The sequence below is a fragment of the Cyprinodon variegatus genome, unplaced genomic scaffold, assembly GCF_000732505.1.
Source record: "Cyprinodon variegatus isolate N-32 unplaced genomic scaffold, C_variegatus-1.0 Scaffold199, whole genome shotgun sequence".
In the NCBI taxonomy this organism is placed as follows: domain Eukaryota; kingdom Metazoa; phylum Chordata; class Actinopteri; order Cyprinodontiformes; family Cyprinodontidae; genus Cyprinodon; species Cyprinodon variegatus.
In genome coordinates this window covers 661,617-680,853 of record NW_015150652.1, presented here as the reverse complement: position 1 = coordinate 680,853, position 19,237 = coordinate 661,617, and the positions used below count along the sequence as shown (strand labels likewise).

At 36.2% G+C, this 19,237-nt stretch overlaps 2 protein-coding genes across 5 annotated transcripts in view; both read left to right on the top strand.

Moving 5' to 3' along the window:
- map3k7cl (MAP3K7 C-terminal like) overlaps positions 1 to 6,907 on the top strand; it is a 19,807-nt gene extending 12,900 nt beyond the window's left edge. The window contains exons 4-5 of the mRNA XM_015379795.1: positions 1,423 to 1,538; positions 5,249 to 6,907. Of these exons, the coding sequence (XP_015235281.1) occupies positions 1,423 to 1,538; positions 5,249 to 5,429 (297 nt within the window). The 3' untranslated portion in view covers positions 5,430 to 6,907. The remainder of the gene's footprint in view (positions 1 to 1,422; positions 1,539 to 5,248) is intronic.
- A 607-nt stretch (positions 6,908 to 7,514) lies between these two features.
- Positions 7,515 to 18,612, top strand: LOC107087936 (transcription regulator protein BACH1-like). Of its 4 annotated transcripts, XR_001481360.1 has the most exons (7): positions 7,515 to 8,922; positions 9,026 to 9,274; positions 11,834 to 13,321; positions 14,351 to 14,557; positions 14,644 to 14,715; positions 16,353 to 16,435; positions 16,534 to 18,612. XR_001481360.1 is itself a non-coding variant. In XM_015379794.1 (6 exons), exons 2-6 carry the CDS (start codon positions 9,026 to 9,028, stop codon positions 16,359 to 16,361), a joined length of 2,025 nt encoding a protein of 674 aa, XP_015235280.1. In that variant the 5' UTR covers positions 7,515 to 8,922; the 3' UTR covers positions 16,362 to 18,612. The 4 variants fall into 4 exon arrangements, 2 of the variants coding, with proteins under 2 accessions (XP_015235280.1, XP_015235279.1); XR_001481359.1 differs by having other exon boundaries at positions 14,644 to 16,435; XM_015379794.1 differs by having other exon boundaries at positions 16,353 to 18,612.
- The last annotated feature ends 625 nt before the right edge of the window (positions 18,613 to 19,237 follow it).

Sequence of the window (19,237 nt, the reverse complement as noted above, 5' to 3'; positions counted from 1 at the left end):
GCTGAGACATCTTCTTCGGATGCCCCCTGGACGCCTCCCTCGGGAGGTGTTCCAGGCACGTCCCACCGGGAGGAGGCCCAGGGGACGACCCAGGACACGCTGGAGAGACTATGTCTCCCGACTGGCCTGGGAGCACCTAGGGCTTCCCCCAACAGAGCTGGAGGAGGTGTCAGCGGAGAGGGAAGTCTGGGAGTCTCTGCTTAGTCTGCTGCCCCCGCGACCCGGTTCCGGATAAAGCGGGAGACGACGAGGATGAGGAAAATATCAAGTTTGCCAAGCTGAAAGCAGCAAAAAAAGTTTTTTAAACTTGGTGATCCTCCTAAATGAAGATAGATGGGAAAAGGACCCCTCTAAAAACAGTCAGGATAATATCAGGTTCTCCTTAGAGATCTGGCCTTGTAGAGGCCACTAAGATCATTCCTTGTTATACCAGCAATTTTACTGGATATTTTTATAGTTCCCTGTAGTAATTCTTGCTTTAAATTGAAAGAGATGCAAACCTATAGTAAATAAAAAAATGTAACAACAGATTCAATAAAACAAGAATAAAACATCCCAATAAAAACTGAACAGACATTAAACTGTGACGCTTTCAATCAGTGTACAGTACTGTTATGACTTTTTTTGCCACTGTCTCCACCTATGGCTAAAATCTCATGCCGTGGGACCAGATCAACAGTTTGATTACAAATTTTCAATCGGGATTATATGCTTTTTCTAAAGTTGTGCACATTTTTTCCCACGGTGATACTTCAAAGTTCATCAGCACCACGCTATCTATTGCTAATGACAGAGTTATCTACAAATTTGATAACGTGGTATCAAGTGTAATGGCTCTGGCAGTCATTTGTATATAAAACAAATTAAAGATAGGAAAAAACACAACCCAGTGGGGTTGTAGCATAAGAGAGAGGGAGGGTTTAGATAAAGCAACATTTACTCTGACCCTGCCAGGTTTGGTGGAAGTTAGTTGAGGGCACAAATGCAGTGATGAGGTCTTGCAGATTTAATTTAAATGCAGATGACAACAGAAGCACAAATACAGGAACAATATAAGAGAAACCAAAACCAGTAGACACCAGAGGGAAACATGCATTACTAAGAGCGAAGCAATGAAGAGAAACCTGCAATGAGGAACTGCACAGGAGTCGTATACTGTATAGGGTGAGAGAACAAGGAATGGGCTAATGAGCTGATATGGAGATGTGGATAGAAGGGCTAGGGGAAAGGAGACAAGGCACAAGGGGGCAACAGAGAGTAATTAAAAAAAATACAACACTGCTTAGACATAACACAAAATGAAAAAAAAAATCAATGGCCAACAAAACATAGAATGACATACATCAGAGTGTAACTGAAAACTCAAACAGAAGTCCAAGCAAAAATATTTTTTTTTGCTTTCATATTTCTTTTGTGTTGCAGCCTGTGCCGCCTTGCATGTCCCTTCGAGAGAGTGTTCAGGTGTACAAAGAGCACTGCAGGATGGCCAGAGAGTTCCACCACGTGAAACATGAGATATCTGTCCTTGAGGAACGCAAGTAAGGCTTTGTAGAAAAAACATATAAAAAAATATGCTCAAATTATTTCAGTCTCCTATTTATGTTCAATATTCTTGGTACCGCTCTTTATCCCCTGAGCAAGACCCGTTTTCCTAGATTTCTCCCATGAGAGCTCCAAGCTGCCGACTGCTTCCTATGGGATGGTTTAATGGCAGAACTCAAATTTTATTGTAATACACATTTGCATTGACAATTAAAGTTGAATGACCTAAAGTTGAATGAAAGATTTTTCCTGAAAGCACAAAAGGACAACATGGTTTGATAGAGTTTCTTAACCCTATAATGCCAAATGTATCGTATTTGACACATACAGTTTCTGAAATGTTTTGCATCTGACACCTTTTGCATAATTTAATGGTTAAATTGTACACAATCAGATATAGCTGATAAAAGCCAGTAGAAGACTACACAAAAAATAATCTTGACTTATCGCATAGCAATAAATTATTAATATAAAAAATGTATTTCTGATTTTTCTTTTTACATATTTTGTTAAAAGGCCAAATAAGGACTTCAAACCCAAAAAAAGTAATTTTCTGTTTTGTTTTATTCTTGGATCAGGCTTTAAAGGGTTAATATCTTCTTTACCAAAGGCAGCACCTTGCGTTTAAAGGGTATTAAGGGGTTCTTAACTGGAGGGATGTCTGTCTGATTCATAGTTTCTCGACTGGGAAATACTGGGCCTTACACCAATTCACCATTCCTAGATAAAGAACGCCATAAAGACTGACCATAGATAAGATTAGACATGATGAGTCATGTTGCTACACTTGCATTTGTTCATGTTGCCATGGTTACCTATCCCCACAGGAAAAAAAAAAAAACAATTAGATTATCTAAAACATAGACAACATATAAAAGAACCATGCAATATAAAAGTGCTTTTTAAATGATGTATCTTTAAACACTTTGGGGGGAAAAAATTTATTTCAGAGTTGAAGATGTGAAAAGAATTGCATTTTGCAATACTGAGTGATGCAAGACTGGCAACAGGAGTGACATCAAAACATTGACAAGATCATTTCCTACAGGCTTTGCTGCTCTTTGTCTGTATGCAAGCAAAGAAGCACACATGTAACTACAACTGTTCATCTTATATTTTACCAAATTAAGTACAACAAAAGGAAACACAATAAATTGATAACCCCAGTTGTAGTAACTATTGGGAAATAGTTCCTGCAAAAAAAAAATCTTTGGAGTATTTTTTAGCATTAGGATATGTTACGATGGTAAACAAATGTAATGTAATCATTTTAAAAGTTCCGTGTCTGAATGTGCTTTGGAAAAATTCCTTCTTCCTCTTTTTGGCCGCTCTCTGCGACAAAAATAAACACTCACTCACATACACCCACATGCATGCACACATGGTGTTATACTTACTTCCATGTTCAGAAAAACAAATAATGCCGCGTGAAAGTTGTCGTCTTTGAGTAATATTATGTTTTGTTGGAAGTAAAACATATGAGGTAAAAAAAAATAATAAACATAATTTCATTTGCAGGTGAAAGCGAAGACGGAATTTCCCAATATAAGCTAGATCACCACCAAAACCAAATGTACAAACAATAAGTAAACGCAGATTTGCCAGTGAAAACAATATTAATGATTGACATATTTAGAAATTTTTGATAATATTGAAAAACGTGTTTATTTCACTTTTTTACTTTTTAGTTAATACAAATTAAATAGGTTAATTACACACAGAATAATGTATTGAAGCCTTTGTGAGTTAAATTTAATAATTTTCTGCTCACCACTAAGAAAAATATGATATTTTAGTTTATAATAATACATGAGACCAATAACAAATTTGAAATGAGGGTTTATGAAAATTTGGGCTTAATGAAAGTTACTTTCATATCTGCTTTTCAAGAAGTAGATATAATCTGACAAAAATGTCTAATCACAATGAGTATTCCAATTCACTGACTATATCACTAGTTACGTCAACTTTTGACATGATACGTTATTGCGATTATCATATCCGCTGTAATTTTAGTGGTTACAGAAGATTGTCCTGTATTTATTTATCATTTATGTCACATATCTTTATGTTTTCTTTTTACCAAAAGGGCACACGTTTCTGACACGTTGTGTGTTTAGGCTGGTATAAATGTCACCATGGTGAATGTGCTCCATAGTTCAATTTTAGGAAGCTGCAGAAATAAAGGAAGGAAATGATACAACAGCATTGCTTTCCTATGCATGTGATACTTTAGCATTCACAATTTGATCACTAACATAAAAAAAACATTAAAATATCATCATCAAAAACCTGTTTGTACTTAGTTGCAAGCAGAAACATGACTGAGCTCCATGCAGATAGTGTCTTACTTTTTTCCCTAGATGTGTATCCAAATAGGATTATTTAAGGACTTAGAGGCAAGCTATAAGAGTTACTGTCAGTACGAAATCCAGTGTGACTGAAGCCCGAGAAACTATTGGCTGACACGTGTTGATAAAAGCTTTTACGTTTAGGGAACTAGGCATTTATGTGCTTTTAGGCTCCTCAAAAAGCAGACAGACAAAGTATGGGCAGAGGGACAGAAGTTGGCTAATCTACTTTTGTTCAAGCATTTAAGTGTCATGTTTGATAAAGATAGTAAAATTAGCTGAAAATGGTTAGATTTACAAGGACCTTGTCCGCAGTACTGTTGGAATTATTCTATGCAGTAGACAAAAAGGGAAACTCTAAATTTACCATTCTGTGCATGTTCTAATTCTCACATGTTGCCACTTATGACCAAAAAAGCCCTGACATAAGTGACAAAAATAATAATGAAATTAAACATATAAGCTCAGTTAGCTGAGGCTTATGATCAGGGGGCTCTCTTAACCCTTCTGTCTATGAAGTTTCCTTTTTCATTGACTATGACCAAAATACAACATAGTGTTGCTGGGTGGTGGAATGTGTAGGTTTCCTATCTGAGTTACATTGACGCCTTGATTCTAAAAGCAGAGAAGATGACTGATGGAAATATCTAACAAGGGCAAGTGTATGTAAATAATTGGCTGTCATTTTTGTCATTAATGAATCTACTAGCAGTATTTTTAGGGAAGTGCTAATAGGATAGGAAACACAAACAACTAACCGGAACATCCCGAGTAAAGTTAAGAGATGCTAAATTAAGAATTTTTGATATTTTTTAAGATAGAAAAAGAGACAATATCAAATAAGTTGGAATGGAATAGTATAAATTGTTTTCTATTTGTTTGAATAATATCTATCCATAAAGATCATGGTTTGTTTTATTCACAAAATGATATTGTCTACAAAATATTTTATTTTCTTATCCAACAGTATAGTGGATAAATTGATGGATCAGCCAAATATCAGTGCATTCAATCAATTGCAACTCACTGAATAACAGATATTTCACGTATTTGTCCTGCAACTCTTATAAATATAGATCTTGTTACATGATCCAGCATATTTTATTATTTTACTAGGTTTTTTTGGATGTGTGTTATGGCTATTGTGTTTCTATTGTGGCTTTTCTTTTTATGTTGTGGCTAATGTTTTTAACTTGACACCTCTGGGCCACCATACAACACAGATTAGTTCTGTGTATTTTGACCTACATGTATTATAAGATAACTGTCATTTTTTTCCCCACATATCAAAGGATACTTTAGGATAGACCATGGAAAACCAAAAAAATAAGATTTATCTTTCAAATTTTTTTCAGGCGCAAGCTGCTTGCGGAGCTAGTGGAGGATGAGAAAGTTGCTGAAGAGATCGCCCGTCTTGAGGAGGAATTTAAGCGATTGACAGAGGAGAACCGCAGCTTGGTGACCCTCCACAGTGAGCGCAGACAGCAGCTAGAGAGGCTTTGCCTTGCCAATCGAACTAGGCAAGACTCCTCTTGACCCCTTAACTTCCAAGAGCCTGAGTCTTTCAGACTTTCAGCTGACACTAGACCAGCGAACGGACTGTTTTCATGCACAGTCTTTGAATTGTATGATTACACAGACAGGACCTGTTTCTGTGGATGATCTAAGTCATTGGTGTGAATCGCAGATGTAAGCTTGTCATCACTGAGAAGTTGTTAGAGTGATTCTAGTAGGCAATGACAGAATTTTAGGGTTTTAATCTAAGTTTGCTAAACTATGCTGGTCATTATTGAAAACCTAAAAGTGAACAGCACATTACAAAAGTATTAACATCATGCAATCTTTTTCTCATTTTATCAAATTACAACGACAAATTTCAAATAGCCATGAATAATATGCAAAGTTTCCAGCTAGTTTGAGCTGTCAACTAATCACTAAATGGATGTGAATGTATGTAATGTGTATTTTTATCAGCCTCTAGTCGTCAATATTTCCCTGCAATTGAATTGTAAGTCGTTGGGTTGTGCACCGCCATCTTTGCACATGTAATCATTTGCTCCAAACCATTCACTGGATTGGATGAAGAGCATCTGTGGACAAAAGTTTTAAAATCTTGCCAAAGATTTTTAGTGAGATTTAGTTTTGGACTTTGACTTGCTTATAATGTACTAAAACATGCCATGCGTTTATCAAAACCACGAAGAAGGGTGAAACTCTGTCCCAATCATTTGGAGCTGCTTAAATGATTTTTTATTGATTTTTTTTTTTTTTTTTGCTTCTTTTTTTTAATAGTCTGCAGATTTTAGCTTAATTCATTGCCCAACCTATCCCAGTCTCCCTGTTTTTGATAATATACCAAAACATATTCCCACCACCTTGTTTCACTGTGGAAATTGTGTGTTGATGGTGGTAACTATCTTAGTTTTTGCCATATCTTTTTTTGCATGTAGGCCAAGAGGTTGGATTTTGATGTCATCTGTCAAGGGAAACTTCTTAAGCAAGTTTGTTGTTTCCTTGCGACTTGAGACAAACTTCAAAGAAAACATCTTCTATAAACAGAAATAACCCAGCTGTGCTTTGAATATTTCCTTAGCTTCATTACTGATCTGCCTGGCCTGCACCTTTATTTTCATGATGAAGTTACACACATGGAAACTATATTTACTAATCAGGAAACTTTGAAGGTCATTAAATAAATTGGGTTTTTTATGGAATCTGAGTAAAAATGAAATATAACAGGTCACACTTTCCCGTTTTAATATTCAAAATAGTCTAAAGCAGTACATCATTGTTCTTCCTCTATACAAGTATGTGCTACTTTTAGTGTATCTACCATGTAAAAAACCCTAATAAAAGAAGTTTGTTTCAGTAAAATGACAAAGAAAAAAAGTCAAAGTTAACTGCTCATTTAAAAAGTACATACTGTACCTTAATGAACAGTATTTTCAGTGACGGAGAACTGATGTTTTTCACCATTGTCAGGTTTTGTAGAACCATAGATACTAGAAAGAGCTAAAAAAAAAAGGTGGGATATGTTCTAGATGCTGATTCAAAGAGTGTTTAAAACTTTGTCAGGTATCTACAATAAATACAAACCCTTGGAAGCAAGGGTACAAATGAACAATGATAAATTTTGTTGTATCTTTTGTCTGAGTTGAATTTAATTCAGTGGTTATCCTGTAGATGGAGAAATATACAAAATGAACTGTTGCTTTATACTCTCCTCTGACAACGAAAAAGCCTTTTATTGTAATAAAGCATCACTTCCTTAGTTTCATTTCTCCAAGCCAGCACCATTGTGTTATCTCCTCATTTTCAGCCTTACAAAGAAAAAGGAAGAAGATTTATTTTTTCTTATGACAAATTACTTTATTCTGGAATTATGCAACACCCATCTGATTGGCTAGCTTGACAGTGGCTGGCTTCCTTCTTCTTTCAAATCATGTGACATTACCAACTTCATTTAGTAAGAAGGATTGAAACATTTGCTATGTAGCACCCATAGGAGTCGACTTTCTCAAAACATAGAAGTTCAGAGGACATCACATATAAAGTTTTTGACATGTGCATCACCATTTTATAAATAGTTCTTAAACAAAAAGATGTACTGTATGCAAAAGAAAAAAAAAACACATGTTGCACAAAGTGACAAAAATAATGACCTTCTCGTGTATTATTAGTTCAGGAAAACCATTGCAGAGCTTTGAAAAGGTGTTTGAGCTCTAACAGGTTTAACCTAATTTTGCTTTATTAAGAACAAGGAATTCTTTTCAAGCTTATAAAAAGTTGATATAAGAAGAAGCCGGAGCAATGCAACCCCCCCCAACCACCTTCTTAACAACAGTTTTCCAAGGAAGTATTTCATGTCAACAACCACACCCATGTCTAAGAACTAAAATGAAACCAGTTGGATAGCTTTATCTTAAGAGTTTCACTTAGAGATCATTAAATCTATCAGTCGGGAAAACTGTTTCTCAACTCAACTGAACTACAGTTGAAGGTATTATCCACAAGAAAACAATAAACACATAAGAGTGCTGAACTTTTACACTTCCAGAAATGGCTGCCAAAATTATTCCCAAGAGACATCAGGAGGTTGATCAGATGACACAAAACAATGTTTAAACCTCTAAAAAAAACATACCAATCCAACATCAACAAAATTCCAATTTGGAGAGAACTAATCTGATTCTAGATAGCTCGGAAATTCTCCAGTTTTGGTAGACATCAACTTTGCAAAGAGTTAGCCACAATTTCATGGCAGCAATGAGAAAGATTCATTGTTAACTAAGGCATATTTTGTTGTAAAGAGTGCCACAACCAGCTACTAGGTGCAAGAGGCAAATATTTCTTCATATTGGTTCATTTGAATAGCTATAAAAACTGTATTTCGTGTTTTCCCATGGTTATCTTTATCTTATAATAAGATATGTTTAGGCAAATAACAAAAAATAAAGAAGGATAAATCTATATAGAGGGGAATGCCTTTTGTATCTAGCTGTGTTACCCGGTGGAAATCGGTGTCTATTCTGTTTTTTTGGATGTACAGTATATCCTCAAAATTATCTGCTTGGTATAAGTTAATCATCTTTAAACACAGAGTTTGTTCTCTCCCTTCTCCTTAGACTCTTTTGTTGTGCTCAGGGTGGATTTCCTAAGTAAAGTCTGTTAGTTCACCAGACTGCCCCAATGAGGTAAAATGTGCTTGCTCATCCTTTATCAGAAGGAGTGCATGAGTCAGCTCTGCTTTGTTACACCCATGGTGGTTGCAACACACTTACAAACACGCAAACACACACACACAGATACACATACACACACTCCCTGTATTTCTCCCTCCCTCTTACATACGCACTCACAGGCCATATGACTGAGTCAAGTTCAGTTTTTAGTTTGTAGCTGAGCTGTGATAAGGCATTCTGGGAAACAGCCTGGTTGGACGGCATTCCATTTACCAAAATCCATGTCTGCAAGGCTGCTGGAACTTTCTTTAACACCTTAGAGAGTTGAAGAAAGCCAGCTTTCTAAGGTAAGAACGTTTCTTATTTAACTCTTCTGTTAATTAATAGCGTATTTTTTAGTCATGTGTAAGGGGCTTACCTGTGTTTTTTATGTGTTTTGTGTACACACAGATGTCTGTGATGGCTGAGACTACCCCATGGTCGTCTGTGTTTACATTTGAGTCCACAGTGCATTCCTCCCAGGTGCTGCACCGTCTGAATGAGCAGCGCTGCCGGGACATGTTGTGTGATGTGACGGTGCTGGTGGAGGGTCAGAGTTTTAGAGCCCACCGCTCTGTGCTCGCTTCCTGTAGCGAGTACTTCTTGCAAAAGATCTCTTTCCTCTCCCAACATGGAGCAGTGATTACTTTACCAGAAGAGGTGAGAAGCCAACTCTGAATGTCATATTGCAAAAAAAAAAAGAAAGAAAAGGCTGTACCTAAAACTATGTAGGCTGACAAAACCACAAATCTTTTAAAAATAAAAGTGAGAAACATAGCCAAAGCCTTTATTTCCTTAAGTGCCAATGCTTTTTTTTTATGCTGATGAGTCATGAACAGTCAGCTTGTAAAACAAAACCAACCTTAACGTAGAAGAGCAACTTTGCAGTTAACAATCAATAATTGCGTTCAGGTGTATTTTAAACATTGCCAGTGTTTTTTGTTCATCTTGTGGATTATATAGAAAAAATATGCTTAATTTAATCATGGAATTCATAGTTTTTTTTGCAAATTGAAAACATTAACAATTAGAGTTTACTATTATAATCTATGATTAAACAAAAGACAGCTGGAGATAGGCACCACCACCCATTGCGAAAATGGATGTATTGATGATCATCTGATGTGCAAATTAGAATAATTTCTCAGTTATTTACACAGAAAAGGACAGGATAAAAAGTTTCCAAGGACATATAATTTATTCTCAAATGTAAGATAAAATGTGTGTCTATAAACTGTATCTCCTTTAATTTGTATTTCTTGTTCCTGCCTAAGTAAATGAAGAATACTGAAAAGAGGTTCTTCTGAAAACATGCTGTTAATATCCCTACAGGTGATAATCTCTCCCTTATGCCCCTTAGTTGGACCTGGAGGCTAATGCTAACAGCTAGTCCAAGAAGGGCTGAGGCCAGAACAGACCACTGTCTGCTAATGATTAATTTCAGATAGAATGGAGCTACATTCATGTTGAAAACAAGGATATCCTGAGAAATATTTTTGTTCTGTAAAATGAATTCTTTACCTTTAACATATATTTTTTTAAGTACATCTGTGGAAAATGAGAATTGATTGTCATGTATATATCGAAAGTTTATTTTACTTAGTAAAAGGTAATATCAACAAACTTTATTTTTTTTAGCTTAGAAGAACTTTAGGTAACCCACCTACCCCCTTTGGTTGAAATTATATCAGCGAAAAGCTCAATGTAAGCATCTACCTGTCCCTAATATCAGACTGGGTAAAGTTTGCATTATTATTCTCCAGTAGAAGTCATCGCTAGGACATTTAAAAAAACATTGTGTTTTGAATTTTTCTTCGCCAAAGACTTTGTTTTTCTTGGATTGGCTGAAAATATTTTGTGGAATTACTGTGTGGTTCTGCTTCAGCTTTATTTAATTCAAATAATTACAAACTTCCCTTAAGCACCTTGATAATAGTTGGGATTCTTAATAGAGTCTATAAAGATGGGCTGTTCAGGTCCTGCTGCTACAAACCGAGACCCTTTCAGCTCTGTCTCTTTTGTTTAGCTGGAATGCTGTATATGTCTTACGTGAAACCTAAACTGTTCTGAATCCTGATATTTCAAGATAGTGAATTACTTAGAAACCTTTTTAAATCTCTATTCAGGCTCACAAAACCCATAAAACCAACTCCTCTTTCTAAAGGTTTCATATCATGTGATGTATAAGGCTTGTTTCAAAGCTTTATATCGCAAAATCAAATCATATTGTTAACCATAGAGTCATAAGAAATAGATGTCATGGAGCTATGTGTCGCATATTTTTTTAAGTGGAAGTAAACATTATTGTTATTAATGTTATTCCTCACCAGAAATGGTGTATTGAATATGTTTTATAGAGGTAATTCCTTAAGCTTTTATTGTTTATTTATACACCATTTATTTCACTAGTATTGTTAACATCTTTTGAAAATATCAGTTTACCCAAACATAAGTACCTGCACTCCTACTGATTATCCTGCAGAAACTTAGGTGAGAATGGAAAATATAAAGAGTGTCCAGTCAAGTAAAAAACTAATATCATATTTCATCAGCATGAACATAACTTTAGGTTAAAACTCTATAATAAGTTGCCTCTTTGGTTTCTTATCACAAAGTTACTTTGCCAGAAAATGCTTTACATGACTCTCATCAAGTGTTAAAAACAGGTTGATTATTTTTATTGAGCTGCTTCCTTTTTTTCTTATTCAAGCCTAAATGACAAATGGCTTCTGTGTCATAAAATTCCCAATGCACATGTGAGGAAAGTTTACAAGTTTATAAAACAGCAATCATTCATAAATCACAGTTTTTAGGAGTGACGTGATTTTACACTGTTTAATTTGACCCTGCTTTTCATTCTTCTGAGGTGGATTTTACTTTTAGTCTTTAACTTCTATTTATGGTAATTCAACTAGGCTAGGTAATTTAACTACTGTGCGACACATATTAAGTTGTTATGTGCTTTGAACCGAGCCTTACAGTAAAACTCCTAAGTTAATATTAATAGGTAATGATTTACTCCTTTAATTGAGAAATAGTTTAAGGTAAGCCATAGCAAATCTTGTGATGTAGTTGAACAAAAATAACTAATAAAGTCTAAAATGAAAAGTAATACGGGTCAAAAACAAAATAATATGTTACCCTTATTTACACTGCAATCTCTCACTGTTACTATATCCCAAAAAACGCTGTTATTTGATTATCTATTATCTTTAACAGGTGACAGTGGATGGATTTGAACCATTGCTGAAGTTTGCCTACACATCCAAACTCAACTTTGGAAAAGAGAATGTTTTAGAAATACGAAACTCTGCCTCGATTCTTGGCTTCAAGGACCTGGATGAGGCATGTTTTGATTTCCTCCTGCCAAAGTTCTTCTCAAGACGCAACGGCTCTGCTCCCATTGTGAAAAAGACCTGTTGTTCCAAGGAATGTAAGAGGCGATTATCAAAGGAAAATTGTGGCACAGACTCTGACGATGTGCTGTTGGATGACAAAGAAGTAAAACCAGTCGCTGACTCACCACCCAATCAGGACATGACATGGGACTGTGAAAAATCAGTGAGCATAAAAACGGGAAGTCAAACTAGCACAGACAGTTTTGGCTCTGTAGCCGAAGGGTTAATTGACCCAGTCATACAAGGTCCAAAGTATCGCAAGTTCCAGTTAGCTTGTGAGAAAGAATTGTTTGCCAGTGAAAAATGTCCCTTGACTCCTGCGTCTGCAGGGATAAGGGGTGACTGTGTCCCCTCCTGCTTTCCGTGCCCCAACAAGACACACTGTAAAAGGGAAACTGTGGTTAATTTCACTGGAAATCCAACCTCCAACCTTGCCATAGAGAACAAAGTTGAAGCAGAGCAGTTATGTGAAACTGAAAAGCACAATTTGAAATCAGAGAACTATGGGAGCAAAGTCGTAATCGATACTTCTAAAGAAGACACATTTAAACAGGAAGGGAAGCAGGGATCCAAGGGAGAGAAGAACATTTGGTCAAATGAAGAAGAGATGGAATATACATCAGAAATTATCTCATCAGTGATACCAACAGTCAAGACACACTCCCAAAAGCCAAGCACAGTCCTCTGTGAGGGATTATCAGGGACCTTTTGCCCCTTGAGGTGCTTCGATGTAGACTCCACAATCTCTCAGTCAATGGGGCATAAAATGCACGTTGTCAGCATTACAGAAAGTAAAACATCAAGAGACCATGGTTCAGTAAAGACATGCTCCACTTACCAAAATGCAACGTTAGAAGATCAGGAAAAAAACACAGATGATGCTAGTCAACTAGGAAGAATAGATCTACCAACAGCAAACACAAATAGAGCTGCCATCCTTCAAGAAAACTGTAGAGAAAGAAGCACACTGAAGACAGAGAGTAAAAATCACCATAGTGAGCGATCAAATATAAGTAAAGACACCTACCAGCAAAATATCCTTGACTGTAAAGCAGGATGTTCAACCGATGCATATGGTGGATGGGGGCAGAGCTCATCTTTAGACTGGTCAACTCCTCAGAACAACCTTGGTTCCACCAAAACTGGGTGCCCATTTTATATGGATTATGACCAAATGAACTGTGGAATATCTGAGTATGAGGGGACACCTCCATCATGTGTGTCGTCGGTAAACTCAGGGGAAGACGGTGATTCAGAGGCGGAAACAGAGGGAGACAGCGAGTTCTCCACAAATGAGAGGGCCCTACAGGTAACAGCCAAGTTTCAATGTATTTAATATTATTGTATGCTATAGACCAGGGGTCTCCAAACCTGGTCCTTAAGATCTACTGTCCTTCAGATTGTAGATGCATCCATGCTTCAACAGCTTAATAAAATAACTGATTACCACTTCAACTTTGGCAAAGGCCTGTGAAACGACATTCATTTGACTAAAAAAGATATGTAATGAGTAAAAAAAGGCATTCTCTCAGCATGTGGTTGACACCAATATATTTTAGGATGGTGTGTACAGAGCCTATTGCAAGTGCATATGGTGCATTAAAACAGATTAACAGATTAACAAACAGAATAAATTGCCAATATAAAAACAAAAAGTTTAACTTCGACACACACAGATTTTTATATAAATAGAATCACCAGGGTCTGCTTCCTGTATGTTTGACACTGTGTTTCTTTTAGATAAGAGGGTCAGGTTTGCTTTATCAGTGACAAATACGCATCTGCATTCATGTAAGGCAGATAAGCTACAGTGTTAATTATTCACCCAGTAGAGGAGATGTATGTGTGTGTTTGAGCAGGCGCTCTGGTTCAGAGTCCAACACGGCTAAAATTCACAGCTCACCCTTTTCAGTTAGCATTTACCAGAGGTCATACCATATAACTTTCTTATGTCACTGTAAAGATAGGATGAGAAGTAAAAATAAGGAGTCAGCAGGAAAAACTGAGTTCTTTCCATTGGTAAGATTTTTAGTTTCCTTACCCAGGATAAATTTGCAAGCATAAAGCATTAGATTTATAATGCTAAATGAATCTGTTGTGCACACATTTCCGGGTTCATGCTTACAGCAGCAGATTACGGTTAATATTTACCAGCTTGGGAAAAATATAACTATGCAAACTTAATTTCCCATTCTTCTTCTTCTTTCCAGTGAATATATGTTAAATATAGCACTAAAAAACATGAATGTCTTTGAAGATGCTCCTTTAACTGTGTGCTTTTTTATCTGCCATGCAACATCTGATTGCATAAACTTTACATCAACTGTGGTTTCCACAGGTGCAGTTGCCATTCTCTGTGGACTGGATTGTGAATCTGAACCGTAATGACTTTCAACATCTGCTGAAGCAACATACTCTTACCCAAGAACAACTGGAGTTTGTCCACGATGTTAGAAGGCGCAGCAAAAACCGCCTTGCAGCTCAGCGTTGCCGTAAAAGAAAGCTGGACTGCATATATAATCTACAGTGTGAAATAAATAAGCTGGTAAGATAATTTTTTTAGAGGGAAAATTTCCAGAGGTTTGTAAACCAGGCTTTGCTTACTACATGTGCTTTTTTTTTTTTTAACAGAAGACAGAAAGAGAGAAATTAATCATGGAAAGGAACCAGCTGACCCAGAGGAAAACGGAAACATGTCACACTGTAAGCACCTTGTGTCAGAAGGTCTGCAGCGAAGCCAACCTACTACCAGAGCAGCTCCAGGTGTTAGCCAGCTGTGCCTCTTTAGACTGCCCACTGTCCTCCTTGCTTCCTCAAATAGATGCACTTCTGTCACAACATGGATCTCCGCTTCATCCCCCGAATGCAGCATCTTAGGATCATACATCCATCTCAGCATAGATACAGACACAAGACAACTTTAACTCTATATAGAAATTGCAAACATGCGAAAGCCAACTTACAGTGCACTGATTACGATGACCATTTAAGGGCATCATTCTTATACAAGGACTTTATCATGCATCAAAGTACAAAAACATTTGGTGATTCTATTTCACAAGGGCAACCAGACATATCAGATTGTGTGAACTGCAGGTTCTTTACAGTATTTGTATTATCTTGTATCATACATTGTGAGTTATTATATTTACATTTTTGAGTCTACTTTAGGTTTTATAGCATTACACACAAGCAGCTTTTTCCTATCAGCAATACAAATGATTGCCTTTCATGCAATTCTGTCAGGGAGTAGAAAAAGTGCCTTTTTCTTTTTATCTACATGTCCGTACATTAGAAACTATGTGCTCACCTGGAACACATAGTCCAAGAACTGTAGAAATATGACTTTACACTGCAGCTTATGATGCTGATGTTTATATCAAAATCCCCATTAAGCACTGAACATGAGGGTTAATTCACTTTTTAAGAAATCTAGGATTCATTTTCTATCTCTAATTCAAAATCCATAATAGATGCAGTTTTGGATTTATAAAACTTTTTTCATTTGAAGATGGGAATTTCTTATACCTCATTAGCATTAACTTGAAGCTTAGATCTAAAAAAGCACTAAAACATAGTTTAAATATTGGACATAGATGTTTATATTTATAACAGATAATTTCAATTTGATGCAGAAAAGGAAAGGAAGGCGGGGGTTGCTCAAGGTACTATTTGTAGCCACTGGCCTTGTAAAAAGCAAAATAACATAGATAAAGAGATTAAAGCATCTCAGTGTGCATTAAAGGCTCGTTTTTACATCATCTTTTTTCATACTTTTTCTCTCAAAAGCAAGTCTCTATTTCAATCTTTTAAAGTGATGAATAATTAATCAAACATTCATTTGTTCCTCTTCTTTTCTATCTATTCCTTGTGTGCTTAAGAGAGAAACAAATACCAAATAACTCTGGGATGAACACCTCTCCCCTCCAACAATATGGAGGCCATCATGGTACAAAATGGCTTCCACAACCTCCTTACCTTTTTGTGAAGTGATGATGATTACATCAGATCACAGCTTTAAATCCATACATTTTTCAGCACTGTTGCCTAAAGTACTTTGATAATTATAAACAATTTAGGAGATGAGAAGGCATCATGAATTGACCAGGGTTTTAGTGAATGAGGCCGCAAAGGCAAGCTTTTTAAATCAAAAAGGAGGAAAGAGAAAATAATGTTGACAAAGGATCAAACATGAATGCTTTATCTTAATAGGTTGAGAATGGCTTTTTAAAAACCTGTTTTAATTTAGCCTTGGTAGGACTGTTTTATATCCTACCTCCAGCACAGTAACGGACCAGCTGATGCTTTCTCTCTTCCTGCTCTGGCCGCACGCTCCTCAGATCCTCTAGCCTTGGCCTGTCATTGTCTCTTCCTGCTTTGTCGCCCTGGCGGGCTCCTACAATGTCACACTGTCCTCCTCACGGTAAGCCAGAGCCGCTCTCCACTGTCTTCAGATTTCGCTCTGCCTGGCACACTAATACGATCTTCCACTGTTCTGCTTTGATTCTCTGTGGTGCCCAGGCCACTTATAACCTCTTCAGGCCATCAGCACAGTTTCCCCGCAGGCCTCTCAGAGCTGCCCTGTGCTCCTCAGCTCTCTTCCTGAGCTAGCTGTGGCTCTGCTGCTGTGGTTCCTTAGCCACAGAGAGCGGCATAGCTGACCGGCTCGTCCAGGTTATAGAGCTTTCTCAGCCACTGTTGTCATAATGATTCCTCGTTGCTTCTGCCTGAGCTCAGGAACACTGTCTTGCCTTACCTCTGTTCTCCAGGTGATTCGTCTTCCTGCTTAGATCAAAACAAACATGGACCAAAGACAGAAGAAAGATTTATTTTGAAACTTTTATATTTATAAATGTATGATGACATTGTGGAAATATGAATTGGAAAAATGAATCCCCATTTGTCTTACATGCTAAAATACCAAAAAATATTGCTCTTAATTTTTTATTGTGTAACTTTACAAACGGCACCTTATACAAGGGAAACACAAAGATTGAGACTTTAAGCTCAAGGTGATAATAAAAAAAATACATTTAGATAATTTATTACATTTATGTCACTAAACCCCTGTGATTATTACACACTGTACCTTTAAACAAATTGTCCCTGCACACAACTGGATGCACATAAAGCTAAGGCTAGTTCTTGATTAGAAGCCAATTATTTGGTCCCAAATTATAGGTCTTGCCGTTTTAATTATTTCTTGGTATTAAAAACAAACTTAAATGTATCTAAAATTTCAAGGTGACACCAAGTCACAGTGTCTGAGCTAAATCTAAACATGCATTAAGTACCATGTTGTACTGGCTTAAAAAAAGTAAAAGTTTAGAAGTCCTTTATACAGCCTAGAACACAATTGTTAAATACCAAAAGTTTTAGAGAAAGTCTGGCTACTTTAACACAAGCAGAGAAAAAATATTAGATTTCTACCATTTCTATCATGTCAAATTCATGATTAAATATAACTCTTTGGCTACAATACATCTTTCTTAAAATTTGTTCTTTCAATACCTCAGCATGGCTTAGTTATTCCCTTTATATTAATGCACTTCAACATATATAAAGCTTTGCTGCAGAACAATTCTCAGGTATTGACAGGAAACTGTCTTTCTTCCAGGCAGCATTATTTAAGCTTTCTTACACAGACTCAAGCACATCACTGCATTTTGCACCAAAACCACACAGCTCTCCATAAAATACTTGATACAGTGTGCTATGTTTACTTTTTGGATGGTTTGACTGTCTTTTTTCTGGCTGTCATTGTGGTCTCGCTGCCTTAGCTAACCACAGTGACAAAGCTCTTTTTGGGATCATGGACCTCTCAGAGCTCTAAAAAAAAACCCTACTTACACACGTCTACCTTCATTTAACTCTTACAAAAAAAAAATAAAAAAAAATTGCCCTTTTCAAATTTAGGGAGAAAAGCCATTCCATTTAGCAATCTATTACTCTGAAAAGGCTGGAGAAAAAGACTTTGTTTTCTTTAAGTATTGTAGTTCACCCTACATTTTAAAAGCATTGGTTGTTACAGGTTATCTTAACTAAATTTATCTAAACTACTGATAAAGGCTGATTTAACAAATTTAAGCTATTGATTATAAAGAACAAGTTAATTTAACTTTTTTCTATTTAAAGGATTCATTTCCTTTTACTTCACTTAAAAAAATCTAATAAGATTAATAAGATTTTTTAAATCTTACATACTGATTCCCCTCAGTGTCCTAAGACCACAATGTTTTTTTTCCAATAAAGTTTTTTGTCTTCTATGTTTTTATATTTTAGTTGATTCATGCTTTGTACCAGCTGTTATCTGCTTTGTTTTCCTTCATCAGCATTTGTATATGATTTCAGTTTTATGTATTTTTTAATATGTGTTTAATTCATTTATTTTCTCTTCTTTGCAATATTCATGAAGAAAACCACAAAGCAGAATTTAACTATAAACTGGACTTTTACACTACTTTCTTATCACTGTGGTGTTGACTGCCCTCCAGTGGCCATGCATCATCACTGAAGGTTATCCTCTCTCTATGTGAATTGTATGGTCCTTCATCTCTTGTATATTTAATTTATGTGATCTTTCTTTTGTTCCTTAACATATCTAGGTCAAAAATATATTAAAAATACTTTTGATAATATTTTAAGAACCCAACATTTTTTTCCCCCTCCCTCCCTTGATGAACATATAGACATTAAGGTGATGTGTAACAGTAAACTCCATGGGAACACTACTTTACATGTAAAATATGTTATTAGAATAATTGATCAAACTTAATTTCTGGATAGGACTGAATTTTAAATCATTTTAAAATTAAATCTCATCTCAATTCAATTCAGGTCATTTGTATAGCATCAATTCGCAACCTATGTCAACTACTAGACTATAGAAACAATTACATTGGATCATTCAGCCAATGTTGGTTCAAAGTTTTCTGTCTAAGGAAAACAAGCTGATTGCATCAAGTCATCGAATCTTCAGCAATCCCGGAGCATGTATGCAGCAACAGTGGAGAGGAAAACTCCCTTTTAAGGGGAAGGAAACCTCCAGCAGAACCAGGCTCAGTGTGAGCGGCCATCTGCCAAGGCCAACTGGGGTTCAAGGAGACAGAAGCAGACATACAGAAAGGAGCAGAGATGCAAAAGTAACATAGAAGCACTTGTCTATAAATATGTTCTATATTAGAAAAAATAACAGCTCCTAACAGGAAAGATATTTATTATTTTT